At 43.1% G+C, this 17,538-nt stretch overlaps 1 protein-coding gene across 28 annotated transcripts in view; it reads left to right on the forward strand.

Moving 5' to 3' along the window:
* PAX2 (paired box 2) overlaps positions 1 to 17,538 on the forward strand; it is a 192,511-nt gene that overhangs the window by 6,073 nt on the left and 168,900 nt on the right. For 17 of the 28 annotated variants that reach the window (XM_029609084.1, XM_029609081.1, XM_029609085.1 and 14 more), the window contains exons 1-3: positions 9,516 to 9,734; positions 13,434 to 13,602; positions 15,517 to 15,714. In XM_029609084.1, coding sequence (XP_029464944.1) covers positions 9,692 to 9,734; positions 13,434 to 13,602; positions 15,517 to 15,714 — 410 coding nt within the window. In that variant the 5' untranslated portion in view covers positions 9,516 to 9,691. Of the gene's footprint in view, positions 1 to 9,515; positions 9,735 to 13,433; positions 13,603 to 15,516; positions 15,715 to 17,538 lie in introns of those variants that run through there. The other 11 variants (XM_029609098.1, XM_029609100.1, XM_029609097.1 and 8 more) reach the window with 4 other exon arrangements.

Below are 17,538 nucleotides of genomic sequence, written 5' to 3' on the forward strand. Positions count from 1 at the left end.
TGAAGTGTGTGTGTGTGTGGGGGGGGTTTAGTTCTGCTTACGGGGGGGGGAGGGGCGTTTCCTGCCAAACACCCGAGTTCCCATCTAGAGTAAAATGCAAAAAGTGGCATGAAACAAGTAAGCGAAGCAAAGAAGTTACCGACGCCAAGATGTCACTTGCACCCCTGTCCCAGTGTCGCGCTCGGACCTTTGAATGAATCCTAGGCGGCCATTTAAATCATTGCACGTCCTTCATCCTCACGCAGCAGGCCGCAACAGCAGCCACGGCGAGCTGCTTAGCTGTATCCTTCTCGGCTTATCAGCAGTCTCCTCTTTTATTTCCCCGGTTTATTGGTGTGTTATTGTTAGGGGGGTTATATAAATGTTTCAGGATTGTGGTAACTGTAAATCCCAACATTCACAAATGGCCCCGAGGCCAACTAATCCCGAATGCGAGGAGAGGGGCGGGAGGAGGGTCTCCCATTACCGCTGATTAAAAGGGGGCTTTTAATAAGCGTCTAATTCACTCATCTGGAGTTTTATGGAGAAATTAGAAGGATGACCAGAAGTCACTCTCCAGCAGGGCCGGGCTCGCCGCAGCGCCTGCTTGGAGCCGGGAGAAGAGCGAGACCAGAGAAAAACGGAGAGGCGACTTTTCCTTCCCTGACCCAGAATGAAAAGTGCATTTTCTTATAAAGCCCCCCAGTCCCACAGTCGCGCAAACTAAAAGACCCAGCATTAAATCGTAGAATGTAGTCGTGCAAGCGACGTAGGTCCAGTTTGACCAGAATATGGCCACATTTCGTTGTTTTTTTTTTTTTTAGCAGGGAAAAGACGATGCACCAGGGTCTGGAGGAAGGAATAATAAACAACAGCTCAGAGTCGGAAGCCAGAATAAAAAAAAAAACAGAGGCACTGAGGTGCCGTTTCACTCGTGACACCAAGGCTCACTCTCAATGGTGAAAGAGTGAATATGCGCATGTGGCCATTTTCCAGGGCGCGCTGCTTGTGCACCTTTTGTGTACATTGTGGAAGATTATTGGATACAGTACATAATACTCTAGACCTGTCCGGCACAATGAATGCTCACCTCATTAATGTATGTGCCATACGCCTGTTGTGTGTTTGTGTTTCTCTTCACAGCCCTGCCTCCTCTCTCTCTCTCTGCCCTGGACCCTGTCCGGATCTGTAGGCTAAGAGCTTGCTTTGTTAAGGAGCTGCCTCTCCACATTGTTGGCCTTTTTTTTTTTTCTTTCTCCTCAATGAGGCTGTAAAAGGGCTCTCCGGCTTGTCTAGTTTTTGTGGAAAATGCCCTCTTGTAAAGAGAAGAGGTTAAAGTGTCGGTTCCGGAATAAAGGGCCGCACACGTGGGCTATTTGCCATTCAAGACAAACAAATCGGAGAATGGGAGAAATAAGGCGAACAGACAGGGAAGCTTCTCTGCCCAGCAAGCCCCCGAGTGCCCGGTGGGGTCCGGCTAGTTTCTCTAATTCATCTTTTTTTTTTTTTATGTTCTCTTTTATTCATGAGACACCGAGGCCAAATATGACTAACAAACAAGGAAGAAAGAGCGAGATCAAGAGAAATTAGGGGGGTCTTAGATTGAAAAAGAAAGTAGCTTTAGGGGGAATGTGCTCTGGAGCGTGAAATTGCAGCCCGTGGTGCTCCATATTGTACCAGGATCTCTCCAAAAACTCATCCTCCAACGTGACCAGAGGGGTTTCCAGCCGTTTCTCACTGTCCAAAGACGAGGGGGGTGGTGGGGGGAGCGAAGAGGACGGGGATGGTTGCTTTATTTTTAAATGGTTTGCTCGCTTAAGCAGAATGTGCGAGTGAGTCGGTGCCCCGCTTTACTTCGTAAAAACGAGGACTGTTTACAGGCCGCGCAGGAGGAGAAGACCCACCCTGGAAATCTGGAAATAGACCCGAAGCGTGGCTTACTTTGTCTCCTAATCGCAAGCAGAATTAGACACATGCTCTAAAACAAGCCCATCACTTGCTCCCCCGCCACACCCACTCCCCTCACTTTAATGCCCGATCCCAAAAAGCCCGCTTATCTGTGGGTCACTTCAATTGGATGAAAAAAATACCCATATCGGCTAATTTAGGTGTCTCTAAAGTAGCCGATTTGTAAACCGCACCCCAAGGAAGGAACTGCTGTTTCTATTTGTTACAAATATCTAGAACTCAATCCAGAAACCAGGTAAAAACAAACAGGATTTAGGACGAAACTGTTCAAATATCTTAGGGAGCTACCTCTTTCTTTCTGGTTTTGTTTTTTGTTTTTTTTCTTTTTTTGTTAGTCTGGGAACCTAAACATTATAATCCATCTTTCAACTACCTTTTAACCTTACTCCCTTTGCAAAAAAAAAAAAAGGGGGGGGGGGGGAAGGGCCGAAATTCAACCACAAAAGCATCCTTACCTGTAAACTTCTCTTATCTGTTTCTAAAGTGATACTTTGGTTCAAAACTCTGCTTGAGTAAATGTTTGTAGATCTGTTCTAATTGTGTTTGATGAAGTACGGGCGAGCTCTACATACAATGCAAAGCAAAGAGTCCTATGCATACAGTGCTACTATAAATATTCTCTGGAGAAAGGGGGGGGGGGGAGTAATATGTAATGATGGGGCAGAACAAAAGGTATTTTCAAAAGTTAAGAATAAGCCCTCTATAATGGTAGGTTGAAGACACCTTCCAATAACGTGTAGAGAGTATTATTGGTCTGTAGTCCATAGCTTGTTCATTTTATGAGCGATTTTTACCTTCAGAACTGGGAACCAAACCAGAGAAGTTTTCGGTTCAGTCTGATCACTGCAACTGTTAGTCTATTTTTCTGCTTCTGTGAAATGGTCACTTAACGACAACAGTTAAAACTGCAAGGCCCAGCTCCTATGCCCATGTCTTCTCTCTCGGCTACAGTGCTGCAGTGCAATGCCAGTGAGCGTAACGTTCAGAGGACCAAAGGAGTTTATAGGCTGAGCCACTGGAAAATCCTGCCAGTTTATTATTACATAGCTCTGACAAAATCCGTTTATCACATGGTGGGTGTGTGTGTGTGTGTGTGTCTTTTTGTGTGTGTGGGCAGAATGAACTCCACGCTGTTTACTGCACGGAAGGTCACACAGAGGTTCTGATGATGTCAGCCAAGCACCAAAACGAAGAAGCGGATTTCTGAGGTCACACTGGCTCAAGATGCGTTCACAGTTCCACAAATGACAGCCTATCCTTTTGTTTTCACGTTTGGAAATGTGTAGACACATTTTTTTTCAGCTACCGATTTTTCCATTCCCTCTCTGCCTGCTTCACCTAACATTTAAATACGCCTCTTTTTATTTGGATACAAATTGTTGTTGGATTTATAATCTGTTGATTCGGGATCAAAGTGCACAGACCTGACTATTACTGGTGTTATGCCTCTAATCCTATTTTACACTGTGTTTGTAATCCCGATCCCCTGATTTATGCCTTTATCATTTTGTAAGATTGCGATTGTGCTCACTAACCGCTGTAACACCTTTAGTTAGAAAAGCCCTGCATAAGTCAATGAGGATGATCATCGTAAGTCACAGGAGCAAAGAAAACGAGGCGTTTTCATGTATACATTTCCTTATATCAATGTGCATCTAATGAGGACATTTATATTGCACTGTTTTGATCTCATTTGTTTAAGAACCTGCAAGCTGTATTTTGAAGGCCTTTAAACTGCCATAGCAGGTATTGCATTGTACCGAACAGATTGGAAAAATACATAAAATAAATACTTTCAGAATAAGATGGTCCAGAAAAGATAAAAACCGATCTAAAGTCCCTAAAACCTTGTTCCTGTTTTCAGACATTTGCCTTCCTCCTGCCGAATCTTCTTCCAGGCGCTATAGAAAGGGCTGAGAGGGAAGGACCGGCTGCGCTGGGGTAGGAGGCAATATTGAGATCAATAGACTGATTTTTATTGAACTGATCACTTGTAGCCAGAGAGCTAATGAAGCAAATCCAGAGATCAGTATCTTTCAACCGCCGAAGGGGGGAGAAAAAAAAAAGTTTATTTTTCTTTAAATTTCCGCAGAGAGACGGCGGATCTCTTTGAAGTGTAAATTTGTCTAGGGAGGGGTTGAGAGAGTCCTCTGTGAAATAAAAAAAAAAAAAAAAAGGTTAATTTAAAGTCGGACGTTTTGGACTGGGAAAAAGCAATCAGCCCTGACCAAGAAAGAAAAGAAAAGAAAAAAAAACAAAAAACTCTCACCGACTAATTTGTATCGTTTCTTGTTTAGAACAGATAGATAAATGGACGCCATTTCTTGCGAAGAAAACCCAAGTTCTTTATTGTATATGAACGAAGATGGTTTAACGTTTTACTTAACAAAAAGTACAAATAAATAATTGCTGTGGACAGGCGATGGTTTGTCTCCTTGGTTGCATGATTGTAACAAGTTGAGGGTAAGATTGTAACATTTCTGTCTGCTTTTTGGTGGAGGGGGACAGGAGGCTCGGGAAGGTGCGCCAGAGTTGACCGCAGGGTATTGATTTAAGTGGGAGGGGGATGTTGTGTGAGAGGCAGTGTGTGTGTGTGGGGGGGCTTCTAGGACACGGATTTTTGGAGGGGGGGGGGGGTTCGCATTGAGGAGGGAAGGTTTGCAAAAATGAGAAAGTTGAGCGAAAGTGGCTGGCTTGACAGCCCGGGGTATCTGCTTCCCTGTAAAAAGTGACACCTCTATTCCAAACAAGAAGACGTTTTCTTTCTTCACAAATCAAAGTTGTTACTTTTTTTTGGGGTTTGTTTTTTTTTAACATACAATCAACAGTTATAAAGCAGGAAAGGTTCCTCGTCAGAGATAAGATTCACTTCCCAAGGGCTAATGAATGACCGCATGTGGCGTATGGGACAATCCCTCGGCTGAGGGAGATGAAAAACTGCTCAAAATCATTTCGAAGGGAGGCTCCCCCACTTCTTGCAAACTCCCCAAAATATGCAGAGTCCTATCCAGCCTCCCCCCCCCCCCCCCCCGAAAAAGGTCTGGGAAAGCAGAGGCGGATCAGAGACCTGCAAGCGCTTAAGAAGTATCCGCTTTCAACGTGTACGGAGAACAGAGACAGAAAACGAAACGCAGCCAAGGAAGGGGGTCGGACAGTTTTCTCATCTTAGGTTTGAGCTTTTCGCTTTTGCTAGGCCCGAATCGGGTGGAGAAGCAGCCCGGGGGGGGGGGGGGGGGGGTGTTTCTTGCTGTACCTGGCGGCTTTGAGGTTGGTGCAGTTTTGGGGGATAGGCAGGCGGGGGAGAACCGCTCTCCTCACTCAGCCCTAGTACAGACTTCGCTTTCGGGGCTTTCCACGTTTAATGTCCCTGCCAAGAAGGCGCCGCAGGAAAAGTGGGTTTTCTATAAGGGAAGGCGATGGAAGATGTTGGGCCTTAAAGCCGCGAGGAGGATCGGGTTTTTAAGGGGGGAGGGGGGAGAATAAAGGGCAATGCCTTCCCTGGGGTTTGCCCTCACCCCTCAACTGAACAGGCGGGGGGGGGGGGGGGGGAGCCTCTGATGGAGGCTGGGGATTAGTGGCTCTTCTTTTTTTGCCTGGGTGTGTGTGTGTGGGGGGGGGGGGGGGGAGCCTCTGATGGAGGCTGGGGATTAGTGGCTCTTCTTTTTTTGCCTGGGTGTGTGTGTGTGTGTGTGGGGGGGGGGGGGGATTGGAAAGTTAAAAAGTACGGTTAATGTGAAACTTTTTTTTTCCCTTCCCCTTTCCCTAATCTTTCCCAGCGCGCTTGTCACAGTTTAAAATCTAAAGTCGAATCTAAACCGGGCAGCGCCATCTACAGAAAATCTTGTAAAAGCAGAAGCAGGCAGAAAGGCGTCCGGCGCAGGCTCCCCCTAGCACAGGTCCTGGGCGGATGGAGCAGTAAGCGCTGACCTCCCTTTCCCACCCCCCCCCCCCCGAAAGGGTCTTGGCCAGGGGGAGGCAGGACTGCACGCTTTGGCCTTATCTGTAACTTTTATTATTACAACTCCTAACTGCTGCCAAAGTGTAAAAAAAAAAAAAAAAAAAGCAAAGGAGGTAGCAGAAGGTTTAGCAGGATTAGCAGGGTCTGAGGACTGGTGGTGAGGGCACAGAGAAGGTTGGAGAGACGGCTGAACCACTTACCTTTACATGGTAAAACGATATATCCCCTCTACCTTTGAGAAAAGGAAGAAGGATATTATTCTGCTTATTAGAAGAACAGTGAGCAAAAAGCACAGGTCTAAGGAATGAAAATACTCGGAAAAAAAGACTGAAATGCTTTCAAATCCCAATAACATTCCGGTTAAAGAAAAGGCCTGCTTGTCTGGCAGGCTGTGATGCTGATAAGACATCCAAAAAACAACCCCCCCCCCTCCCCCAAACCGAACCAGGGTGTGATGGTGATATCCAAAATACTAAAAAAACCAAAAAAAAAAAACAAACAACCCTCCCCTCAAAAAAAAAACAACCGAACCAGGGTGTGTCTTGCTTTCTCCTATTCTCTCTCCCTGTGGTAAAATACAACCAGCCCAAGGCTGGCGGCAAGCAGGGCCCAGAATCAAATGGGAGTCAGGTCTCAGCCCTCCAGACAGAATGAGCACCTACATCTCCCAGGCAGTCCTTCACTTGCTCACATTTAAGTCCTTAGAGGCCAGATTTAATCTTAGGAGGGAAAAAAATTAAGGGGATTAAAAAAAAGTGCAAGAAGCCTGCAAGTCAGTTTTGCTTGCAGGAGTTTGAAATAGGCATCTTCTGGCCTCTCCCAACAGTTTCCGGAAGGAGAAGCAGAATCCCCAGAAAAAAAAAAAATCCATAAAAGCAAAGCTTGCGCAGAGAGCACTGGGGAGTTTTTGCCCGATTCTTACATTATTTTCGTTCAAACGTCCAACAACGCAGTCCAACCATTTAGACCTTATTATTTATTTATTTTTTTGTGCTTGTTCAAGTTTTTTTCTTTCACTTCCTCAGGTTTCGGGAAATTCAGTTAGGCAAAAGATTCGCTATTTCCAAACTGGGCAAGCAAACTGTCTGGCAGTCTTATTGCACGTCCTCTGCCTTATTCTTCACCCGAAACATTGTCACCGGCCTTTCATTTTCAAAGGCTTTCTTCCCCTCTGCATTTAATTACAACATCCTTGAAAAACGGGTCTCTAGAGGGGGTCTCGGGTCGCTGTGGTTTTGCACCAGAGATGTTCCCATTGAAAATAATGTGGAGGGTTTTTTTTATTAATACATCTCTTGTAATTGTTTGCACCAGAATAAAACTGTAATAAAGCATTAATAAACGAGTTCCACCTTCCAGAAAGGAAGCTTGACTTTATCCATATACAACTTTGATTTTTGGGAGAGGATCGATGTGTTTTATTGGGGGAGGCGGGGGGGAGAGGGTGTTACAGGAGGTTTAATTCTCCCACCGTTTTTGGATCCCTGTTTGGGTCCGATGGCAGTACATTTACATTATCCTCTCCCCTTCCCCTCCCCATATGGTACAGGTTCTCAATCTCACTCAAAAGGCCAAAAAGGGATCGTCATCAGGGCATGACTGAGACCTTACATTTGATCTTTGCCAAAAGGCCTATAAATATGTACATAGTTAACCTCTTTTTTGAACGCATAAGTGCAAATTCTGGTCCTGGTTGGGAGGAACCAGAGTCTTTTTAGGTTGCGATACCTTTTGAAAGAGCAATATATTCAAACCCAGGCATTCCTAGGTGAGAGAAATGTCTACTTAAGCAGCCCTTTGAAATTACTATTAAAAAAAAATCCGAGGCGAAAAAAACATCAATTGAAGTGCCAGAATGATTTATGAGATCTAGGAGGTATTTCATAAAGATCTTTGGAATATTCCTTACCTACTATTTAGAAAACAAAGGGGATGTTTTGACTTGTGCGATCCAGACAAAATGATAGCTTTAGGGGTGGATGGATCAGGAGACAGGCAGAAAGAAAATATTTTCATGCGATGATCATTATGAAACAAAGCAGACGAAATAATTTATTAGAATTTTATAATACTTTTCTCTTCCTACTCCCTTCTAATAAAACTGTAGATCAAAAGACTTAGTTCTGGTAGTACAATTAGTTACTTGAAATTATTTTCCTCAGTCCCGTCCCCCCCCCCCAAAAAAAGGAACAAGAATTTTCTCTGTTTTGAATAAATGCAGAAACTTTGCAGTGTGTGTGTGTGTGTGTGTGGGGGGGGGGGGGGGGGTGAGAAGAGAATGTCATTTAATTCACAACATAGCGCTCCAAACACTGACATACAAAACAAGTTAAGGTAAATAATAAGACCTGAAAATGTATGTTGGAATCGAGGGTTCCTAAAGTCAACAGACCTTTAAAATCCAAAAATACTATAGCATCATTCGATTACAAAGAAAGAAAACAAGGACAGCAAAATACATGTGAAGAGGACGTTATTGTTTTGTGTCCTCCCAATGACTGAGAGGAAAAGTAATAGATAATATGTACAATATACTGTCTGCGTTTACTAACTACGCCTTGAATATTCATCTGTCACATCCTCTCTTTATTGTTATCTAAGGTTTATCTTATCTGCTAGGTTCCTTTTCTCTGTAGTTTAAATCCCAAATTCTCCCTCTCTCTCGCTCACACACACACACACACACTCACACACAAACCCTCGGTCTCTCCCTCTCTCTCTCCCTGTGTTTCTCTGTCTCCTCCCCCTCCCTTTGCCTTTGCTGGAGTGACAGAACCAGGAGGGACCTCCTCACAGGGACTCTTGCTTCTTGCGCTGGCGAATCACCGAGTGTTGGAATCTATTGCCTTTGTCTGACAAGTCATCCATCTCCTAAGCAAAGGGGGAGGGAAGAGAGAGAGAGAGACGCATGAGGGGAGAGAGATCTGGAGGGGGGCTTTGCAGCTTTTAGAGAGAGGACACACAAGGGAGAGGAGGCTCCATTCTCCAGCAAACCTCCTAGCAAACACATCCCACTTTCTTGTGACAAGTCTTTCAACCCTCTGATTGCAACTTTTTGGGTTTTTGTTTGTTTTTTTCCCGACTGTGCATGTATGTATGGGAAGAGGTTATTTCCCCTCCTTGTCAGAGATCCAGGAATTCTACTTCACTTTGAACTTATAAAGAACTATAGGCGAGAGAACCTGGAAGAAAAGAAAGCTGCTTCATTCTGTTCATCAAGCATCACCACTCTCAGCTTTTTTTTTTCCCCCCCTCTACAAAGCCCCCCCCTTGGCCTTCCCCCCCCCCCAGCCTGCAGTCCTGATGCTGCTTCCGTCTGATCTGACCTCCATGCACGCAGACACGGACAGACACACAGGACAGACAGGCACGCAAACCCGCAGCCATGCGAAGAGGTGGTACCTGCTCCACTGCCGATCCCCTCTCCTTCGTCCCAGGGACTCTGCTGACAGACAGGCAAAAAAACAGGCAGGCACCTTCGGCCTTTTTTTTTTCTTTTTCTTTTTTCTTTTTTTTCTTTTTTCAATACTCCTTGGTCCATTCCCTCAGCAAAAACCCGTGTCCCCCAGCAAAGTTCTTGTTTCCAGCTCCCCAAGAAAGGGGAGGGGGGAAAAGAACCAGAGAGAGAAAGAGAGGGAAGGAGAGAGAGAGAGAGAGGAGCGCGAGTGCGTGTGTGTGCCATTGCCTTGTACAGAGGGACCGTTTCTTTTTCTACGTCTTGAAGTTCAGTCCTAGAGGCGACACGGCGGCTACAGCCGAGTAGTCTCTCCCTTCCTTTGCTTCCCCATGGATATGCACTGCAAAGCAGATCCCTTCTCAGCTATGCACCGTGAGTACCGGAGCCGGCTCCTTCCCTGGTTCTTGGCTTTCCTTCATCGTTCATTCATTCATTCTTTCCTTCCTTCCTTCTCCCTTCTCTCCCCCCAGCCCCCTTGCATCACATTACAGATCGCTTCACTTAGCACACTTTTTTTCTTTTTCTGTTTTGTTTTGGTTTTTTTGTTTGTTTGTTTGAAGGTCTTTCTTACTTTATTGCCTGGGACCCTCCATAGACAGCATTTTTTCACTTTGCACGCTCCCCGAATTGGAAGCATGTCCAGTTGGTCAGTGGGAGAACAGGGGTGAGGAAAAAAAAAAAAAAGCTCTCAATTGCTCTCCTTTCCTGCCGCCGGGGCGTCCACCAGTGACTCTCCCTTTCTCTTTTTAGAATGAAAATGCTTATCACAAAACATTTGGAGACGGGTTTTGAGGGCAGGGACCTCATTTCAAAGTAGGTTCGCAGGGAGAAATTTCGGGATATTTTTTTAATTGCAGGGACTGATGGGAAATTCAAGGCAGACTAAATATACTTTAATAAAGTGAAGCTTTGCAGGGAGACACAATTTTCACACTGTTCTAAGATTTCGCTTCGTAATTTATTTTTTTTGTTCATTTACAAGTAAAACTACCTAACATTTGCCAACACGAAAAATTACATTAGCGATAAAATAAAATAATGTCCTTCTATCAAAAATTTACAATAGTGCCATTTTTAGATTTCTGCCAGAAATCAAATTTACTTGGCGCATTCCCGCATAATTAGTCCACATCTATGATATTTGTTACAATTACTGGGACTTGCCTATTCTAATACTGCAAAAATTAACTTATTCGTTTCACATCTGATTTGTATTTTAATGAATCCGGAGACATGAGAAAGTGAGTTGATGATACATCCTCAGCATTTATTCTGCCGTTAAAAAGGCTTCACTAGCGGGTATCGTTTTGTTTTATTTTTTGAACAAAATTGATTTGATAATTGATTATATTCCACTTCCATCTCTAAAATCAAATGTTTCCTGTGTTTAATCAGAAAACTGGTGACTGGGAATATATCAAATGAGTAAATGAATTATTAACAGCAATTTGTAACTTTGCTACCAAAAGTTTTTTATATGCCCTGCTGTCGCCTAAAAAAAATATTCTTTTCAAAAGGGTCATGAACAATTTTTGCAGCTCTGATGTTATTTTTTTTTCTCGCAGAAAGAGCAGTCTAAATTAATTTGAAGTGATTCCAGCGAACGTTTCAGTTAAAACCCTCGGAATACAAAACCGCAGCTTAATTTATTATTAATGTTTTGTATTAATCGTTCGTCTGTATTTTTCATTCAATACAACGATTGACATAGCTCTATCTATATAGATATATAAAAGAGCTATACATAATATACACATCATGTGTGTATGTCTACTTTATTCATATACATTTTTTTCAAAAGGCGTAACATAAAAATATATATATACAGGTTGTATTGCTGTTATTACAAAATTAAGGATTTTAAGTGCCTATATATATATATATATATATATATATATATATATATATATATATAGGGCGCTTAAAAACCACAATATATAAAACACTACCAGCTGTTCCATCCACAGATGCAAACCAAAATGTGTGTGTGGACCGGGAACCCACCTTGAAAATACATCGGACCGTATACCTGACAAACAAAGGGGGTGGGGAAGGAAACACCGAGGAGGAAGCATACAAAAAAAATGATAGGCAGTTCAATATTTTTAATTATTAATTTTTAATCTGTTTGCATCTGTTGCCTTTTAATAATATGTAATATGAGTTATCAAAGGTACTGTGAATTATTTAGCATTGAGATGCTGAGAAAACTGCTGGCTTGTAACTTTATAGCTAACATGTGCAGAAGGAGCCTTGTCTGAATGGGGGAAAACATGCACTTGTTTACACTTCCCACTGCCCCAGGCTCCAAGACCGGGGGTGTACAAATGACCCTCAAAATGATTTTACAGTCTGGGAAAAAAAAAAAACAATTTGGAAGTGAGAGAACCTAATCAGAAAGGAAAGGAGAGAGAGAGAGAGAGAGAGAGAAAAGAGAGAGCCTGCCCTGGATGTAATTCTGCAAGCGACTAGGGTGTTTCTTGGCGGGGAGGGGGGCGGGGGGAAACTATATTTGTGCGAGAGAGCTTGGATCGATCTGAGGGCAATGCGAGTTTCCTTAAGTTCAGAGCCAATAAGTCAGTGTCAAAAGCAGGGACGAAAATTCCCACAAATACAAATAGATCATTTTTCAGAAAACTGCAAAACCAGTTGAGATCTCTTTCCAATTGATGTGTGACTGGAGGGCTCTGCATGCTTTGCTCTTCATATCTAGCTAATTTGTGTGGCTGAATATGTATATGTACATACATTAAATCACAGGCAGAGAGGTAGACAGATATGAAGGGCACCGCGATGCACTTAATCAAATTAGTCATCTATATTACTACAAATCATTTTAGCAATTACATACATTCAAACATATACACACATATTATTGGAAGAAGTTACACAGATATTTTCGTTCCACACTGCTGAGTAGCTATTGCTCCTTTCTTCCTTACATTTCTTGTTCTTTACTTTTCTATTTATATAAAGTAGGAGATACAATTTATATTGGGGTATGTTTTTTTTTTTTTTTTAATTTGTCCCAATAACCACAAAAACATGTATAGGGATGTAGAAGTGGCCCTTATTGTTGCTGAAGCGAACACTGTAGGTTGTGAAATTCAAACCTGCCATTTCTGGGGGAAGCGAGAAGGAGTCCCTGCTTTGGGATTCACACTCGTGGATTATCGGATATAGATTTGTGCGGTGGCCGGTCCTTCCGAGAGGGCAAGTGCTACAAGCAGGACCTTCGCGCTGGGTTTTAGCTCCGCCATCCCCCCCCCCCCCACCCCCCATGTAGGTATTTCAGAATAAATCCAAAGGGCAATACAAACCCAAAGAAATTCACAAGGAAACCAGGGGGGAAGGGGACAACCTCGGAGATGAACAATGGAAAACCTCACGACAAAAGAAGTGAAGGGGAAGAGGGATACATGTTCTTTCTCCCTGGGGAACAACAACAAAACAAAACAAAAACTGATCTAAAATGCCAAGGTGAAAAAAACGAAAAAAAAAAAAGTCCGAAGCAGGCTGAAAAAATTGGCAGAAAAGGTCTCTCCGGTTTCTGCTGCAGACCCGAAGGGTTGTCCTAATCGTTGCAACCTTCATTATCCGAAGCCTGCGATTTGAGTTCAGCTGGGCTGCTCCCTTTTGGATTCAAACTGCAGAAATGCCATTTTGATGCAGTCTGGGTAGTAGTGTGAGTAGGAAGCGAGGATTAGCATCGGTTTAGCCCAGAAAAAAACCAACCCAGCCTGCTACTGTACAGCTATTTATTGCCAGAGAAGAAAAGTCCTTCGCTTAGCGTTGTTCAGATTCCAGCATCTTTTCTGTCCGTCTCTCTTCCTTCTAATAATAATTCACTTAATATATAGCTATATACACACACACATCCATAGTACATACATCCATCCATACATCCATACACAGACGGAAATTCTTGATCGCTTCTTTTCCTCAATGATGGATGTTATATTGGTTCTGTATCACTGTCTCTGACTAACGGTCTGTATTTGGTGTCTGTATGTGTGTGTGTGTGTGTGTGTGTATGTGTGTGTGTGTGTCTGTTTCATTCTCTCCTCCCAGCAGGGCATGGGGGTGTGAACCAGCTCGGGGGGGTATTTGTGAATGGCAGGCCCCTACCTGATGTGGTGAGGCAGAGGATAGTGGAACTAGCCCACCAGGGAGTGAGACCCTGTGACATCTCCAGGCAGCTCCGGGTCAGCCATGGCTGTGTCAGCAAAATCCTGGGCAGGTAAGGACGTCTCAAAAAGTCCGGAACATCTTTTGGGGCTGTCAGTGGGACCTGGGGGATGTGAATTCGGATGTGAACTGGAGCCAGGGTTAGGAACTGAATTTTATATGGGTAAGCAATGATCTATAGACATGGACTGGGGGCTAGGTCTGCATGCAGGGATATTCGGATTTAGACAGCGATTAAGGGGGGGGGGGTGGGCCGGGGGGTGGAATTTGGGACTGGGATTTGGATTGACACTAAGAAGATTAGACTGAAACTAGGAATGGAAATAGAAACTAACACTTTTCGGCAGGAGAATTGGGACTGGAATTAGAACTAGACGCGCAGTCCTTAAGGTCTGGGATTGAAATCTCCATCAAAGGCTTGGATTAATCCTGGCAGAAGGAGGACCGCCAGATGACCTGCCCCGGTCCCTACCAATTAGAAGTGGGACCGGATAGGGAGGAAGCCCCGCTTGCTTGCCGGAATTGCAGGGACACCTTGCAGGGCTGAGCTAGAGCTTACCCGTACTATAAACCTCCGTCTATTCACAGATCTATCTTACAGGGTTTTTGGCGTAGAGAGGCTTTTAATTAGCATTCAAACATTCTGTCATAGGGTTTTAATTAATCCTGGCAGGGAGGGGGAATCAGAGCTTTTAAGAACTTTCAGAAAAATCATGGAGAAAATTCATTATGCAAAAAAAATAAATTAATTAATTCTATATATATATATATCCGAAAGCAAACAAGAAAATCGTAACAAAACAAAACCTCTAGTTATTGAGGCTTTCCTTATCCGTTTTTATATAATTTAATTTTAAAGCTGAAGGGGTGGGAAGTAAATGCAAAATTCATAAATGTAAAAAATGCCACTTTCCACGGGCAAGCTCGCTCCCCGAGAAGGAGACGTGTAAGGGATATACTACCGCAGGAAGTGTAATTTCTTGAGATCAAAATCTCATTTAAACTTCTATAAAACCAGCATTGGAATAATAATACCGAAACGCTTCAAAAAATAGTGCCAAGGGGGTTGTGCGCCTAAAAACGGGCGACGGGAAAGCAGTTGGAAAGGGGCAACCCTGCAAACTCTGGTGCAGCTTTGGATGGTAAATCCCAGATCTGAAGAACATGGAAGCAGAGAAGGAGAGAGAGAAACTGTTCGGTTTCTCCTGCCCACTTTTTCGTTCCGAATAAGTAAACCGAAATAGAAAGAAGGTTGTGGCTGTGATTGGGGGGAGGCGGGGGGGGAGATATATTTTTTTTCTACATATAAGATATAAAGATAATTGTTTACATAATTCCTGTAACATTTTCAGATTTTTTTTTCATTTCAAATCAAAATCCCCCCCCCCCACACACACACAAAAAGAGCTAATATCGGAAATAAAAATTCAGTTAGAATATTCCTTTCTTTTCTTTAACTGTCAGCTAAAAAAAAAAAAAAATCTCCTAATTTTGCAATTCTCACTGAGCAAAGCGGAACTCTTTGGTTTTTCCAAGTTTTGCCACGCCTTTCTGAAAAACAAATCTATAAAAATATGCAAGGGTCACACCCCAAGAAAAACTACCTTCAAAATAAAAAAAAAAAAAAAAGAAAACGTGCAGGAGAAATTCTATAAATAGTCAATGAGCGAAAAGATGATAACAAAATAAGCTTTTACAAGAATTAGTTTATGGGATGTTGTCCTCTGGAATTTTCAACTTTAATTGTCAATGAAAATAAACTTAGAAATCTATATTTGTGGAAAGTTTAAACATAGAAATCATTGGAAATGATAAAAATTTCAATCCCGAAAATATATATATATATATATATATATTTATATTATAAGAGGGAAGGGCTGATAAGATGGTGGGGATCCGGTGGGACGTGGACTCTTCCCCTCCAGGCATTGCATTACTGGACACTGTTGTCTCCTCTGCGTGGCAGGTACTACGAGACGGGCAGTATCAAACCCGGAGTTATTGGGGGCTCCAAACCCAAAGTTGCAACCCCGAAAGTGGTGGATAAAATCGCCGAGTACAAGAGACAAAACCCCACCATGTTCGCCTGGGAGATCCGGGATCGGCTGCTGGCAGAGGGCATCTGTGACAACGACACCGTTCCCAGCGTCTCCTCCATAAACAGGTACGCGGCCAGATGGGGGGCACCGCCTCCCCTTCACCCCCCCCCCCCCAAACCCGACCCCACCTCTTCATTGGCCCTTTTTCGTTTGGGATGGCACAGCATGACCACACGTACCCCTCGCCTGGCATCTGCCTTTGCAAGGCGAGGGGAGACACCCCATGTTACACTTGTGAAATATTCAGGCTGGAGCAGGTTTTATTTCGTCCTGTCCCACCTTTTTTTTTTTTTTTTTTTTTGTCTCAAGCGATGGTCATGTTTTCATTGTTATTATTACTGGTAAAATAGAGCAAACGGGAGCTGATGATTTTACCTCGTGATTTCTGTTTTGGGAGATTAGAAGATTGGTTCTGTGTCGGCTTTTTTTTTTTTTTTTTCTCATTGTATACAAATTGGGAATAATCGTTTGGCAGGGAGGCTGATTCTCTTTGGTCATTTACCTTTTCAAATAAGAATGCTTCTGGTATTGCTGTGTAGAGAATTTGTCGAGCAGAGATTTTCTAAAGGATAACTTGGAGAGGGTGATTGTAAAATTTCTTGACTGTACACTGAAATAATTGCAAATAATTGGTCCCTCTCTCCCCGCCCCCCTCCCCCCAATCTGGTTCTAATAGAGTTATTCATGTAAATGAGACCCACCCAATTCAGTAATTAAGAATCTAATCCTAACAGCCCCTGAGTCCTGCACCATTAAAATACCAAAAGTTATTTGTCTTACCAAACAGACTTAACTACTACAGACAGGACTCTGATCCTGAAAGCACTGACGCTGGAAACGAAAGCGGGGGTTCTTCTTACGGGAGGCGAAATAACAAATAACTCATCGCGATCACCCACCCCTCACCTTCAATAGCTAACAGACGCCTCACAGGAGCTTTCCCTGCGGAAATTCCTGCGGCTGCCCACTGGTTCTAAACAAGATTTCAAAAACAAACTTTCCTTTTCTTGTAAACATCTAACTAGTTAAATATTTACAGCCTAAGAAGGAAACAAATGACCTGACATCTAAAACCATGGCAGTCTTTGCGATCCCAACAGGTTTTCTCACACACAAACACATAAGGCATACACACACACACACACACACACACACACACAGTCACACTTTCCCCATAGATTCATCAGGAGACAAACATGGCATATCCACCATGTACATGCACTAAAGACCCCACCTATGACATTATAATCACTCCTCTCATGCTTTGTTCTGACCTCATTTTGAATTATTCTTTATCATTTCTTTCTTTTTACATTTGTCATTGGATCAGGAAAAGGGTGACAAAGAGGAAAAGTGATTAAAAATAGTTTCAGTAAATGGTGTGTAGGAGAGGAAATTTGCTGCACTGGCTAGATATACAGGCACAGAGACACACAGTACTGCACATGTACACCAAAATTACACATGCAACCCTCTGTAGTCTGTAATAGATACATCAGCCCCTTTCAGCCATAAAAACTGAACTCTATCAACTAAAATCAAAATCTAAGGAGAGAATTCGGATGACATTTCATTTCTCCTATCACTGAATCACGCACAAATGTTTTTAATATTTCACAAATGACATGGAATTATCCCAAGTCATCTTGAAAGCAGCAGGTAAAATTAACTGGTGGAATGTACCTTGGCTGCAAAAGATTCCCTGAGACACACACACACTGTAATATACTGCGAGCCTGCTCCAGGAAATTATCCCTGTGTGTGCCATCTGTATTAAAATGGTTATTAAGTTATGAACAGGGTAACATAATACTGATAGGCTAATTACACCCCCGCCTAAAATCCTCCCAGATTCCGGTTACTGTCCCAGGTGCTAAGTAGTGGAATGA

Source organism: Rhinatrema bivittatum, chromosome 7, assembly GCF_901001135.1.
Source record: "Rhinatrema bivittatum chromosome 7, aRhiBiv1.1, whole genome shotgun sequence".
NCBI lineage: Eukaryota > Metazoa > Chordata > Amphibia > Gymnophiona > Rhinatrematidae > Rhinatrema > Rhinatrema bivittatum.